At 42.2% G+C, this 16,143-nt stretch overlaps 1 protein-coding gene across 3 annotated transcripts in view; it reads left to right on the plus strand.

Moving 5' to 3' along the window:
* Window positions 1-7,150: 7,150 nt before the first annotated feature.
* The window catches only part of VIT (vitrin), a 42,311-nt gene continuing 33,318 nt past the window's right edge, over window positions 7,151-16,143 (plus strand). For 2 of the 3 annotated variants that reach the window (XM_009978003.2, XM_086628096.1), the window contains exons 1-4: window positions 7,151-7,181; window positions 9,059-9,124; window positions 10,117-10,273; window positions 12,219-12,352. In XM_009978003.2, the coding sequence (XP_009976305.2) occupies window positions 7,151-7,181; window positions 9,059-9,124; window positions 10,117-10,273; window positions 12,219-12,352 (388 nt within the window). Of the gene's footprint in view, window positions 7,182-9,058; window positions 9,125-10,101; window positions 10,274-12,218; window positions 12,353-16,143 lie in introns of all 3 variants that reach the window. The other variant, XM_086628089.1, reaches the window with a different exon arrangement.

Genomic DNA, 16,143 nt, shown 5'->3' on the forward strand with positions numbered 1-16,143 from the left:
TCAAGCCCGGGAGCAAGGGGGGCAGATGCATGAGTAGACAAGAGCCATGGTGAGGAGGAGGATGGAGGGAGGGAGTTGTCTGGACAGGGATTCACAGGTTTGAGCTAACAGCAATTCCCAATGAGCCATAAAAGCTGTGCATGAAAATGAAAATACTAATGCATAATACATGAACAGAAATCAGGAAAGCACAGTGTACTGACCCTCACAGAAGTGGTCATCTGGATAGTCCAAATTATATTTTCCCTGTGAGTGGGTGACATATTCTAAACGTATCTCTTCCTTTGCTGGAAGGGGCAGGTCATACCAGCATAATTGATGGTTATCTTGCTGAGAAAGATGAAAAAGTATAACCATTGCAGTTTTATTTAGGCTCTGAGAAAGGTCTGGCAAGTTAAATCACACTGCAGTTTTAAATAAACTACCTTCTTCTGAAAGAGCTCTGTGGAAAGCAGAGAAATCATTCGTCACTGTTACCTCAACCTTATGTTGGTTTAATTTCAGAGCACCACATGAACATAAAATGAGTAGCACAGGGCTGCTTGAGTGTTTTTATTTGGCTCTAAATTGCTGGGTATAGCATCTCTTCATTATACCTACCTGAATGGAGCTATTTTGGACTAAACTCTTCTTGCAAATCTTCATATAAACACTTCTTAAAGCAGCTCTGAATAAAAAAAGGATTCCTGTGCCCAAGGTGCAATTTAGGTAGAATTTATACCTATGAATCCACCCATATCTCACCTTAGTGACCTGAGAATGAATTAACAGGTACCCTGCTAGAGATACTGGCTACCAGCAGTCCCCCTAGCCCTCTTCTGAGTCAGAGACCTCATGGAGCAGAGCAGGCACCATTTAAAACATGATATGGCAGCCACAACAATCAAAGCTTTTGTAACAAGAAGCAAGTGGTGAGAACCCTTAACCAGGGATAGCTGTATCAGGGCTGTGAGTGGTCTCAGAGAGTTTGAACCCATGTTTCCTGCATCACCAAAGTGCTCTCCCATCATCAGACTCCAGGGCACAAAAGATTGGGATCCCCTCCATTCTCCATGATGAAGTAGGACCCTTGTGCAACCAGGAATGCCAAATGTGGGGTCAGAAAGAAAGCAAGTGAGAAATGGCCTGCCTTGCTCCTGGTTTGCTTGCCTGGGAGTCTCTGGCTTTGCTCCTGGAAGGAGCATGCATTTCACAGTAGCTCACTACTGCATAAAAAGTAGAGTGAGTCCAGGGACGCAGAAGGTGCTGGGACTCGATGTCCTCTTCCCCATCTGCATGTCCAAACCACAGGGCTGCAGAAACATTCCTCAGGCACCTTCACAGCTCCTAAGATCCCAGACACACAGTGGTCTGGTTTCAGTAGAGAGGGGAAACCTGTGCCAGCTCGTGTTCAAGAAACGGAGCAGTGTCCAAGCCCTCTGCGCCCATCTCTGAAGCAAAAGGCCTAAAAAGCAAGGAAAAACTGCGGCAGCCATTGCCCTGCTGTCCAAGGGGTCACTGCCGTGGGGGTGGGAGACCACCACTGAGTGGGTGTAGGATTCTTCTGGCCGCAGAAAGCAGCTGGTGAACAGCCTGTAGCTGCTGCTTAAGTGGTGAAGGAAATTACTCAAAATGAATAACCCTCCCTCTAATCCTAATGCTGGCTCTGTACGTAACGCAAAGACTCTTTAAGGCAAAAGCACAAGCTGTCCCCAGGCTCAGAAACTCGTTTGGCAGTGGCTTGGTGGTTCATTTTATTAAATACTCAATTGCCTAATGTGTGATGTCTGATACTTCTTACAACTACTCCAGCATCAGGGAAAGGCTCGCAGCCATAAAAGCCTGTGTTTCCTCGTTGGCTCTTTCTGGGGTGCTGGATAACGAAGCAGAGTTACAAAGGAGACTATGGAGCTCCAAAGCTCTGAACTGCCTCCGGGAAGTGTTTTTGGGTTCTCAGTCCTAGTTCCACCTGCCTCCTGCTATCTGGCCAAGATGTGGGGTTTGCAACCACAGCAGAGACTCCTCTGAAAGCTGAAGAAGGTTGAAGAATTCATGTGGTAGAGGAAACCTTGAGTTTCTTACTGACACTTCCCACAAACAGCGTGGGCAATTAATTTATTTTCTTCTCTTTGATATGATAAAGTATATCGTGACTTATCTTTGCAGATGGTACTGGTACAGATATTCTCTTTCTCTTGCTTCAGTTATAGCAAGCTCCATGCAATTTCCTTCATATATGAAGGAAAAAAGGTGAACATTCAATCGCCTTTTTTATAGAGAAGGGGATGAAGTCTGTGATATTTTCTAATTCCTGGATGAATATATTCTATTTCAGACCACTCAAAGCATAAAGTACATCATCTCATGCAAACAAGCTCATCCTTCCAAAATAGCACCCTGGATCTTACCTTTTGGTACCCAATGACCTGGCCCGGGCTACCTACAAGGCAATCTGAGCCCCTGAAATGAATATAGTTATCAACTTGGCTTTTCTGACTCAGCAGAACTCATTACTTGCCTTTTTAAAATAAACAACCACTTGGATATTTTTTTTTACGTATAGACTTTCAGAACAACACAGCACAGTGAGTATACACCATTCTTTCCCTCTGACAAGAAAGGGAGTAAAACTAAATCGCGTGTGACAAGTGTTAGCCATGTTACCCAGTGTACACCAAAATGAACAGTTATTATACCACTGAGCATTTTACAATACCATGGGACAGAATCTGAGCATGAAACAAAGAAAAGATTAAACAGTTTTTTAGAAAGAGACAAAAGAAAACAAACAAAAAAATAACCTAGAATATTTTAGTCTAGAAGACAACGATCACCTCGTTTGTCCAAACCAGTTTACTCACACCTACACTAAGCCCACTTGATTTTCCCATAAAGGGCACTTATTTAACTCAACCCACAATGCTTAGAGATTGTGTTGTTAACTCCATGCTGCTTGCTCAGATAGCTTTCAAACAAAGTCCACTTCTGTTTTGTTATGGTGCCGTTGCTGCTGCAATATTACAAACCCTTGAGAAGCAGAACAATAGCACACACTATCGTGGTACAAAGAGAGCACACAAATTAATTTTGCAGCACAGGAGATTACAGGAAATAAACTGCTTACTCCTGCAGAGACAAAGCACGTGGCACCAGCAAAGAATTCCTGTTTGCACGTGGGACGGACAGCAGTGCCTGACACCAAATATCAAGGACTTAAAACCTACACTTCCATCAGAAAATGTTATAGTTTGCCATACAGTGACAATTTATACAGATTTAAACCATCTGTTTGTTTGCATCATGTAGCAGCTTTCTCAGATATTTATAAAAGTCAAGCTGCTAATAAAAGGTCACTCTAAAAATCTTACTTTATTTGAAGAAAGAATAGCTTACTAAATCTGTCTCTTCCCTAACACTCAAGCTTTTTGAAGTATTTGTGGTAGGGAAAAAGTAATCAAAATTCTTTCAAACAGAAATTTGATTTTTACAGGTAAAATAGGACCTGCACTGGAAAACCATGGAGGAGACGCTTCTTACTAGATTTGTACTTGACTTAGCGGGGATTTAAGCACGTGTTAATGTAATGCATATACTTAACTGCGTTCCTGGTATAAGGGTAACTTCTGTTATGGCAGTCTGAAGGACATCAGTGAGAAACCATACTCTGATAAACAAAGATCTATCGTACAGTTTAGGAGATTTAATACTGCACGGCCACTAGTTACCAGTACTATCTGGGATTGCAAATACTGCATTAATGGAAATCTAGTAAAGAGAAGTCTCAGTAAAGCTCATACTCCAGACTAACCCAAAGTAGAAAGTTTTGAGTTTATTTTAACAGAATCTATTCATTTGATAAAGGAACAATAGCTTTGTGTTTAACAGATCCATTCACAGGACAGGTTTTTTAGTCCATTCAGATCCAACGGGAGGTTTTGGGATCTGTAGATCAAGAATGACACTTGTCACAGGATCTGAATGGACTAAAAAACCTGTCCTGTGAATGGATCTGTTTGCAGGGTCAGAGCCCTGCTTTCCCTTTCCTTCCCAGAGAAACAAACCACGCCACTGTTTTATTCCAGGCTGTTACTCCCTTTACCATTTTGAAGTAGTGGCTGCCATGCTAGTACACAGTATAGGAGGTCTGAGACGACTTAAACCAGGTGACTCCCTAGGCCCCAAATACAGTGAACGCACACAGACTTCCCATAGCGGAAAGCTTGGAGCCTTTAATGACACTAATGGTCAGCAGTGTAAATCCTCCTACGTTTTCCCCCATGTGACAGCCCAAGGTCTGAAGGCCAGGACCCCCCCCAAAGAGTGTTGCCACCAGAGCTGTGTCAGAGGATGTCTGTACATTTTTCCTGGCATACCAGTGCCTAATGCAGAATTTGACATAGTGGCAAAATATAAGTTTCTTTGCTCTTATAATTTATCTCCATCGGGATGCTACTGTAAACTGCACCAGCAAAAGCATAGAGTCCACAATAGGATGCTTTTGAGTGTAGCTATGACAACAAATCCGTTAAGTAAATCTAACAGCCTTGTCTAAATGTTTCTGTTAACTCTCCTGTTGATAAAATATCTGTTATTGCAGGCTAAGGGGTCTGCTGAAATAATTTGCCCCCAATAGGCTTCATATATGAGCTCCTTGTAGATTTATTGGCCTCTTTCTGCAGGAAATTCACCATATTTTAGAAAAAAGTCCACAACACTTTCTGTTGCCTTGAAAAGCAATACCAGCAGACTAGGTAGAGGTTGCAATTGCAGCCAAGTCTGGGATAGTACCACCCAAGAGGGCCGGGATGGCTCCCAGGGTGGCTGGTTTTGGCTTGGTGACAGCGGGGCTTGGAGACGGCAGGGCCTTCGGAAAGCAATGAGAAGTCTTGTGCAGCACTGATGGTACAGGTGGTTTATACATTGTGTGAGACAGGAAAAGTTAGGTAGTATTGGAATCTCTATACAAAGCACACAGCAACTCACCCATGAAGTTAGCTTTTACTTGGGTCCTTTACCATCTCAAACCTTTTCTACTCTAGTTAAGCTGGAGATGAAAATACCTCAGTACTGAGCCAAATACCATCAGGACAAATTTCCACCGCTCTCTCTGACTTTAAATAAAGATGCCACTGCTGAATTTACTCACTGTAGATTTTGGGAATGCTCATATTAAGGTGCATTTTCCAAAGCCAAAGTCAGTGCCAGTATAGTCTTTAAGGGTGCATGGTGGTTCTGCAAACGACCTGCAACTCTTCTCCTGCCTCTTCTTTTTCTGGGATTGACGTGAAGTGAGAAATCATTGTGAGGAGGGGACAATTATTTGATACCCTTGAAGGACAACATGATGTGGTGATGGGTTGAGACATATAAGTGAAGAAGAAAACATCAGAGCTGATTACTCTGAACTCTTTTCTACAACTTGTTACTGTTTCCTTTAGCAGCTTCACACTGCAGGAAATGCTTCAAATGGATTTTTCTTCCAGGAGGTGGGCAAGGTTTTTCCACATAAACTAACAGCGACTGCAGAACATTACCACACAACTGCTCTTGCTGCTATGGCTTGTACAGTCTGGGGTGACCCCAACCGCACTATCCATCGTTTTGCAGAAAGACACAGTCATCACGTTGAGCCACTTTCCACATCCCCGGGATTCAGCTCAGTGTCTTCTGAGCAATCTCTGTTGCTTTCAGCTTTAGCAGCCTCGCAGAAGAGTCATTTTAGGGAGATCATTAAGGAAAGACATGGTACTATCAGGAAGTGATACTGTTAGTATGTCTCGAGGTTTGAAGTTCTCTGACCACAGGACAGAAGCAGAAATCAGAAGTGCAGCTGGTCCATGTAAAAATGTTTATAAATGATATATGCTTAGAACTGATTGAACTCAGTTTAGTCTAGCATACCATTTTAGTCATCCTCACTCAAGAAGCATGTGGCTTGCTTGAAAAAGACAAGCAATTAAAATAAAAAATGTGAAAACATTGTATATGAAGAGAGAATACAGATTTTTTTCTCTTTCTCCCATATCTACTTTGTTAGTCTAAACTTCCTTCTGGGGCAGACAAAACCCTGGTTCTGAGTAGCCACTGCCATGTTTTCCAGGAAGGAGATGTCTTGCTTTTCTTGATCATTTACAGCTTTAACATTCCATGTATTTTATTCCTTGATAGTAAGCTAATTTTTATTTTAGTACAGATAGCAAGCTAATTTTTATTTTAGTACAAACCTTTTAATTTGTAAGCATGTAACCAGTTTCTTTGAAGACCAAGTTTGTTTTGATCCTTCAGTTTTTCCTGTACAACATGTAAATATTTTCTCCCTCTCAGACTTTTTACTCTAATATTTAATAAGCAGCTGTTAGTATTTTAATAACTGAGATTAATTATTAGTGCCCAACCCATGAGATTCTTCCAACAATCCCAAATAACTGCAAAAGCAGCATGGGAGGTGACACTCAGGAGGAACTGAAAGGGGTTACTTCTGGTAAATTTGTATTCTGGTAGCCTGGCCAAGAGGTTTGGGATGGCAGGAGTCAGGAATCACATATACAGACCCAGAAAACAATGTTGTCCAAATGTTCCAACAAAGTCCCCTTAAACTCTCTCTCTCACACACACACATCCTCAGAAAAGGAAAGAAACCAGTAATTTGGCTTACAAGTGATGTCACAATTGCAAGATACTTTATGCAACACCCTTCAAGAGCAAACAGACTAATGTTCCCTGTATCTTTATGAGATTACATGGTGTGATTTGATGTACAGACAATATGATTCTATGAATATGCCTTAGAAGGGCAGTGAATGAACTTGAATAGCTGTCAGAGCATGTCCATACCCATCATGCCCTCTGCTACCACTGGCCTCAGAAATAAGTATGTAGATTGAAACCTTGGTTTCCTGAGACAAGAGGCAAATCTTGGACAGAAGTGAAAAACTAGTCCATGGGAGTGCCACAGTCCAAGCACTCTCTCCTCTGGGGACATCAGCTGCTCTACAAAGCATGAGAAGAGGATGCAACATGTGAGGACTGTGCAAGGTTGAAGAAGAGTGCACAGTCCCTCTTCCCCCACCATTCCACTATCATCTGCAATATGTCTGAATGTAGCCTGACATACTCTTCTTTTCCTTTTCAGTGCTCCTTAGTGACACATCCAGATTTTGCTTTACTCACCATGAAGGCCACAGTCATTGCAATCTTCTTTGGTAAGTACAGTTGATGTGCTGCAATTAATAGTTTGTGGGTTTGTATCCTCCTCTCCTGGCTGGCCCGGGGCTGCTAGCTTTTTCTCTTCCCTCTGGACTCCACAACTGATGAAGCTGTCAGTGGTGGGTGGACTAAGTCTTAGCATAGCTTTTCAGAAATGGGCTACCCAAACTTCTTCACTTTGGCATAGAAACAATACTATTTGCATAAATCTCTAAGGACATGACCAGCTAGCTGCAGTCCATATCAGATGGCACAACTGGGCCTGAAAAATATCTGTAATGTAAAGATTCCCTCCAAAGAAAAATCAGCTGTTTCATATGTTGAAGCATCCCTTCTTGATTTATCTCTGTGTTCTTGTTCTTTCCATGAACAAGAAGATGCCAAAGGAAAAAGGCTATAAATGTGTCTTATTTTATTTCCTCTGGGAGACAGGATCTTGCTTTTTGAGAGCATGTAGGGACTCCAGAATTTGCAATTCATCTTGCATGAACAATCTGGTTGATCAAGCATGGTTTCTTAGGGTACTTTACTTACTTGTCTCCCTTTGATGGAGATCTAGCCACCATGAAGCCTAATGGTGCTGTATTACTCTAATTGCAATATTCCCAGGCAATATTCCCTCTGGCTGGAACTTTCAAGTCTAGCAGGATATCCATCCTTAGTTCAACTTCATAGTTACGTAGGTTTTTTTTTAATAAGAGACCAAATTACTTTCTCCACATTAAATTATGCTCTAACATTGCATGTGGTTGGGACTTCGCACTTTATTTTCCACTGGTTCTCACCTTTTTTCTCTAACTACAGTTTTGCCTTAGTTACACAACTGCACCAGTGACAAAAGGCCCCAATACTGCATCTATACATTGTCCCTTCAGACACTGTGAGACTGATTTTTCTTTTGAGCAAGTTCTAAGTGTTATTAAGTCTGCAAACTCTCTGCAACCAGTCTAGGGGAAGAAGAGCATAAAAGAAAGAAATAAGACCGCTGTTACATATTCTAGTAACATTAACTTAACAAATGATGAGAGGATCAGCCAATACATCATAGAGAGTTTCAATTCCCTCTGAAAGCTCAGGGAAGGGAAAGGGGAACAGGAAGGTCGAGCTATTTGTAACAAAGTTATTAACTACCCATAATAGAGTGCATATAAAATAATACAGAGAATGAAGAGGTTTTGTATGTCATGCACTTAGCAAGTAAACCTAACAAGGTAAGCTACACACATATATCATGATGTATGTTTTAACATAGCAGTGTGTGTTTCTTCTACCATTACACTTTTCAAATAATAATTCTGCTTACTGAAGAAAATCAGTGCCCTTGCTGGGATGGGATACTGGGACATGCCACACTAGAACCTCACACAGTCTGTGATGCTGCCCAGTATCCCATACCTGCTACCATCAGTGAGTGAAATGCCACAACGCACAATTACAGGATAATCTCTCCACAGGGCTGCTAAGAAGGATCTTCCTACCTTCCCCGTTGCTTTATGCACAAAGCATCTTGTTTCACTGACATTTCTATTGCACCAATTACAAAGAGTTTCCACCGCTTGTGGAAATACTGGGGCCTTTCATGATTTTCTGAACCACGGGGACTCAATGGCATCTTTTGATAGTGAGTTTCACAGGTGAATGTGCCAGCTGAATTTAATTAATCTTTAATCCGCTTCAAAAAACTGCCCCACAGTAGACATCATCTTGACTGTGAAGCTAAAGAATGAGCAGAAGCCTAGTTGTGGCTGAGAATATTCCCATTTCATTTTTTCAACATGTTGATTCAAATTCAGGCAAGCTTGTGCACAGGAGCTTGTGGTGACTGACATTGATAGCCCCCCTTTTTCCTGATACTGTATTTCCTTTGTTTTAGGTGTGCTTCTTGTATGTACGTATGCAGCTAAGGAAGCCACAAGGAAGACGAAAAAGGCTAAGCTATGTAAGTGGTCCCAGTAGTATTCTTGGCTTCTTTACAGCAAGCGCACCTGATGCATAAAAAAGGTGCAAAGTGGGGTTATATTCTGGTAACTCTTCACAGTTGTCTGCAGAGTCAACAAGAGCATATGTTAACTAACAGATTATTTTACTGAAATCAAATCACTAAGTAAAGTGTGTGCTACCGAACATGTGTAAAGGAGAAATTGTGTACTTCACTGCAAAAACGTGTCTTCATAGGTCATTAGGCATCACACGAGGATCTAAGCAAACATTAAGATTTTCACAGACATAAGTATGTGAAATGTACCTGCTGTAACACAAAGCATATGTAGCTGGTTAGCACGAGATAAGCGGTGCATGTCCTGTGCACCAGGATGTATAAATTTCACCTACACTGCTGTAAGAGCATTTCTGTCCACAGACTATTTTTCTCATTTAGTTGACAAACAAGCCTACTGCGAAGTTGTGAACTCACACTTAAACCTCTTGTTCAAAGTAAATTATACCCAGCAAATAATTTGAAATGTTAAGGGCAAAAAAAATGGGATGTGGCTGCAGCCTGATGTTATAGATGGCACGGAACTACATGAGGACAGAGGGAGGCTTGGGATGCATCCTGCCTGGAGTGTGCATGGAACATCCCCTACCCCCTCCTTCCCACATGTTAACCACAGCCTGTGTGGCTACATTTCTTTCTCTCTCCAGCAAAGTGTCATAATGGATATTTCCTTCAGAGAAACTAACATTGAAGGTCATATATATCATCAGGCTTCTTTAATCCATCCTTAGTAACAGCTACATCCCTCAGTGTAGGAGTTATTATGTGTTATATTGTAGATGCAGAATACATAGACATGTCTTGTATCCCAAAACCATTGATATGAAGGAGTAAGAGGAGGGCATCCCTGTCACTCAGTTACTCATTGTTTCATGACAAGATCACTCAGCTATAAAAACATTCAATCTGACTTTACCAAGATTTTACACTCACAGATGTACCCCAGATCGATTGTGATGTCAAGGCGGGGAAGATAATCAACGCAGAATTCATTGCAAAATGCCCTCCTGGATGTCAAGATGTAAAATACCGTGTTTATGGCACAGACATTTACGCTTCCTTTTCCAGTGTGTGCAATGCTGCAATTCACAGGTGAGTGAGTTTAAATGAGCAAGGCACTCAGACAAAACTGTCATTTCAGCGTAGGGAGCTCTCGGCTCTTGGGACCCTTTAAAGTTCACACTGCCTTGTAGGCTTCATTGCAGGCTGCTGTTCTAGTAGAGAACCTGTGAGAAAAACCGTGAGTGATGTCATGGATCCAGTCGTATAAAGTGCTGTCAATCCTTTATTCCTGTTGAAATCAGTTGTGTTTGAAGACTTTTCTCAGCTTTAGAAGAAGTGTCTTGAGATTTGCAGATCTCTCACTCAAGCATAGCAAATTACTACTGTACTATTATTCGAGTGGAAGATAGGGATGGAGCTGCTGCTGCTAATAAAGCTTCAGAAAAAAATAGAATAGGCATATCATTCGTTATGAACATATATAAGCCTCATGCTTCTGGGATTGGTTTTGATTCTCCAGATTTGAATTTAACTGTCCTTGACAAAGGCTGAGTAATGTACTTTCCTGCCACAGAAAAGGGCACTGGACAAGGAAACGTATCATACAAATTTTATAGCACAGATTTTGCTGAGTTTTATTAGCCGTGCAAAGATGTGCATAAAATTTTAATAGAGAACAACTTCACAACCAAAACACACCATAATTGTAGGCAAGGCGCAAAGGCAGGATGCGTTCAGCTGAAAATGCAGCGAGAGCTTACAAGATCTGATTGACAGCTTGACTTCATTTGGAGTTATTCGAGCCATTGCAGTGCTTCCCGTTCTGTGAAATAGCTGGGACCTTGAGTAAAGTCGAATAGTTAAGGAAGGCTCTGGAGACTCTGCACTGCGCAGTGTAGGGGTTCGACGTGCCCGTGTGCCTCAGGCTGCCACCTCCTGGCTGCTGCTCCGGCTGATGAGTGCCAGGTGACCAGCTTTCAAAGGACCAATTCTTCCTTCAAAAATCAGTGCACAATCGAAATTATCTGTCTCGGCACGCAGAACTTGTCCCAAAGGGAAGTTCCAAAATACTGATAGTGCTTGCAATTTCCCCCATAGTTCAAACACTGGCTGGCTGTATTGTTGCAGTGGGGGTTTCAGTTTTCCTCGTTTGCCAGCTGGGTTTGGCTTTGGTAGCTTATATGTCGCATTTCCTCAGGTGGTGAATTTCCTTTCCTTACAGTTATTTTACCAGAAGCTTCTTGCAGTCATCAGAGAAAGCTACAGCTCTAACATATTCTTCACCGTTGTTTGCTGCCCATTACTTGTTTTCCTGCCTGGTGTCATTACTGCCAGTCGTACCACCCCTCTAGAGTCACAGTCGCTGCCTGGTTTGCTTTCTTTCCTAATGATGCCACAGCAGGTTGCTTACACTGAAGGTTTTCTGTTTGTCTTGAGATATGTGTTACATCATATGTCACACACCATTTAATGAGCACCACACGTGGAGCCTGCTAGGTTTTCTACAGCTCCCAGTAATATTGTGTTCAGTTTACTCCAGGCTGAGGTCAGAACCAGGCTTAGCTTTTGCAGATAGCACATACTGGAACTCAAAGAGAACATTAAGTTTTTACAAAAGAAAAAGTCAAGTGAGTGGGAGATTTGCCTCAAATTTGTATTTCTGTCACATGGTTGGCCCAAAATCTTCTCTGAGAACCTCTCCCTGTATCTTCAGTTGTTCAATCAAGCTTGCAGGAATTTTAACGAAGGCAGAGGCTTGTTCTCATGTGCAACTAGGTCAACCTTAAACACAGGACCAGTAGATCAGTGAGAAGAGCAAACAGATCCCGACAGCACTTTGTAACAAACTGCTCTTGTCTGTGCAGAAGAAGCACAAATATTTCTTAGCAGCAGACTTAGCAGTAGCTTCACAGCTCCTCTGTGGGTCCTGATTTAAAGGTAAAAGTGAATGCTTCATACATCTTGCACTGTTGAATGGTTTCTAGGTTATTTGGAGGGAACTTCCACCTTCAAATACCATGTTTTTCCCTTGCAGTGGAATAATCGACAACACAGGTGGGAAGATCCTTGTCCAGAAAGTCGCTGGTCACTCAGGTTACCGCGGGACCTTCTCCAATGGGGTCCGGTCGCTGTCACTGCCACGCTGGAGGGAGTCCTTCCTTGTGTCAGGTACCATGGTGAAATGCTGGAGCCATCTGCCCTCCCTGGCAGCTCCCCACTGTCTGACCAGCCAGGCAGCAACGGGCAGAGGAGGAAGCAGCCTTCTCATTTAAAAGACTTATTTAGTCACTGCAGGCCCACCCCACCAGCTTTCGCATGTGTAATGCAACTGAGACAGTTTTTATTCTGGGCCTCCTATACAGCTCGCAAAGAGGCACACACCTCACCAGCAGCATGCTGGGTTCAGCCCAGTGCAGGTCTGAGCCCACTGTGGGAGGTGGCAGGTGGTCTGGATTGACTCTCTGAGGGCACCTTAATTCCTGCTATTGATGCTTAAAATCCGGGCCTCAGTGCTGATGGGTAGTAGATCTTCCTATTGCACTTGCTCTCCGCCCAGGTAAGTAGTGCTGCTAAGGGAATTAAAGGGCCTTTTGGCCATTTGAAGCATCCTCAGCCTGCACCTCAGTTTGCGTCTTTTGAAGACCTCAGTTTGCGTCTTTTGAAGGAACTTCTGACTTCTGTTAACCCATCTCAAGCCACACTTGTATTTATGCAAACCCTATGTTAAGCAATTCTATTTTTGCATCCCAAGTACACTATGAATTCTCCCTACCTCTGTTAGCCAAATAGTTTTGATATCTACTCAGTGCAGCGAAATCCACCTTAATTTAATGCTCATTCTTTTTTCTCCCCATAGTATGTACAGCAACACACTTGCATTCACTGACAGAATTTACGCTTTTTTTGTAAATTATATCCCCTTTTCACCTGCTTCAAGTTATATTAAACCTACTTGCACTCATTTTACTCATGTGAAAGAAGGGTCTAATTTACATTGCTTTATGTACAATTTCTAAATCTGACTTCTTGCTGCATCCATACAGTAGGCCAGTTCTTGCTGGTCCACAATTTTGAAGGTTTAGGATAGGTATAACCAATTGATGGTAGTTAACTACATCATTCCTGGAAAAATCAACAGCTCAAGCAACTGAAGAGCCACTAAAAATAAAGAAATGTTCTTTTCATGTAAAAATTTGTGGACAGCAAAAGACGTTTCAGAAACTGACCAAAACGAACTGTCGTCTGGAGTTTACATTAATATATTTTGGATGCACTTTTTACAGCATTCTGCCATGGGTACAGCACATTATGAGAAAGATTTATTTTGGATGAGTAAGAATTTCCTGGAACAGCTGAATTGCTACTTGTACTTGTTGCTGTTTTTTCCCCAACAAACAGCACATTGTAATTCTGGTACATAAATGGGAAATAAGATTTCTTTTTTACTTCAGCAGCTGCTCAGTTGTTATCCCATAAAACTACAAGAATTTTTGTTTTGTAGTAATAAATATTTATTCTTAATTAATGAAACACTGTAAAAGAAGATACAAAGAAAGTTACAAGCACATGTAAAAGGACATAATGGGAAATCTGGTTGTGTGTAGGCGTGATGAGATTTGTCCCTCATGCTCTTAATTTTACACATGCTGAGTGCTCTCACTGATATCAGTGGAACTGCTTAGTTTATAAACTAGCTCGAGTATGAATCTAACATAGCGTATCATATAACATGCATGATACCATATTTCATATATAAATAGGAAGAAAACTCTCACTATACCTACTGAAAATGTGGGAATTGTATAATTTTAAAGAGAAATTTAGAAGACAAACTCCAAGAAGGCTCTGCTGTTCATCTCAGCAGCCTGAGGCTGAACACAGATGGATCTCACTCTCAAAAACAGATGAGTTGAGGGGTTTTTACAATTATGAGTCATAAAAAGACAGAGCTGCATAGAGCATTCTCCAACAAAAATACAAAGTCACCAAAGGCATTAATTTCAGGACAGGTTTAGAGTTTGAACGGAGTCCCTTACTCTCCAGCAGAATTCCCTTTCAGCAGACCAGACTCCGTATGTGATGCTATACCCTGGAAACGTGCCAACAGTTTATTCCTAGTTAGGATATTGTCACCAAGAGTTTGTGATGTTTAAATTGTGAATGAGCATCCACACAAAAGAGCATAGAAGAGCAATCCCTGGGGGACCCAGGCCATGAAGTGGCGTGATTTAGGGGCGGTGGGGGATGAGGTCTGTCCTCTGGGATTAAAGCAGCCAGCACACCAGGAGGTATGCAAATGCACTGGTATTCACTTTCAAACACTGAAATGCCTTGGCACTCAGTTGAATGACTCCATTCAGTTTAGTGGGAGTTTTGCAGCTAGTGGGTTAAGAAAATAGAGTCCCAAACCTCTGGGTTTGCCAGTCACAAATAAGTGTGAGAGGGTAGGCAGCCACCACCCCATAGCTTGCACTTCAACAGCCAGAAGTTGAGGTTTTCAGTCCACATGTAAACCCATTTTTAAGTATGTTAAGAAAACTCTGACCTAGATGCAACTTCTTCAAGACAGTGGAAAAGACAAATTACCATTGCTCCAGAGAGCAAGGCCACATTCAGGTCAAGCCTCAGATCTACCTCTTGATCACATACGGGATGCAAGTTGCTATTGATCAAGAACCCCAGGGTCCAGGAGCAGCCAGACTCCTCACCGCCAGCTAGTTTATTTGCACAGCACTGGGCTTCAGGTTTGCATTAAAAATCAGGTCAGCCCAGAAAGATTCTAAATTAAGATCAGATTATTATGCTATTGCTGCATCCATGTACCAACCACTCATACCTGACAACTCTGCCTCTGTTGGGGATAAAGAAATGCATTTAGAAATCATCTGCAATCCTATAACTTTTTCATCTTTCTGCCAAATTGGCAGAAGAGCTCCCTAGTCCTGCTTGGCTCCTGATCGTGATTTTAGCTCCGGGAGAAGTGGAACTGAAGATCTCCTGCCCTTCACTTAGGCCAGCTTCTGTGAGAGACCCAAGGGCAAGGAGGAAGCTCTTTCCAGCTTGTCTTTGCATGCTAACTTACCAGCTCTGATCTTCGGCAGATCCATGTTGACTTCAGTGGAGCTGCTCTAAGTTTATACCGCTGTAAATGAGAAAGAATAGCGCTTTACATCATTGCCTTATTAGTAACTCTAACTACCTCATGTAGAATTTTTTAATATCTGAAATTTCAGAGAGGAGTAAAACAGAGGAGCTAGAGACATGAAAAGGGACAAAGGACAACGCCTCTCCAGCTCCATGGCCATCCCTGCACATATACCCATATGTGAGAGGACCAGTTCCTTTCAAATATACCTTTCTTTGTGCGCCATCATGGGCGACATAGCCCTCAGTTCCCAGGACTAGCTCAGTCTGTAGCAGCTAATTCTGTTCAGTGCTGTTGGTCTCTGGATTAATCACCCACGATGACAACTGACATGCTCACAGTGCCATATATAACTTCTAAAAGAATCCACTGAGCGAATAAAGGAAAAAACCTAGCAAACCTAGCATCACCATCATGACTCAGGTTTTGCAGGAGGTGGAGATAGGTCTCACCTGAGGTGGTCCAGACACGTGACACAGCACAGCATCTTGTAGAGAGAGTCACTGGGAGTCCAGAAGTCCTACATCCACCATTCAAGCTTGCACAGATAAGTTGCTTGCAGATTCTAGAGGCCCTACACTAGGCTTCTTTGCAACACTTCATTCAGTGATATAGACATGCCTCGGGAATATAAAAACTGCCCCAAGAGATGGAGTTGCATGGCCACAGGTACTGATACAGATGGCATTTGGTGCAGCACTAAAAAGATTTGCGGTTTAAAGCTTAACTGGGAAACATACCTCATTGTTTTAAGACAGGATCCTCATTTTAGATCTAAATATAGGCACCATATGTTCCCACACACAAGCACAGT

The sequence above is a fragment of the Tauraco erythrolophus genome, chromosome 2 (genome assembly GCF_009769465.1).
Source record: "Tauraco erythrolophus isolate bTauEry1 chromosome 2, bTauEry1.pri, whole genome shotgun sequence".
Lineage (NCBI taxonomy): Eukaryota > Metazoa > Chordata > Aves > Musophagiformes > Musophagidae > Tauraco > Tauraco erythrolophus.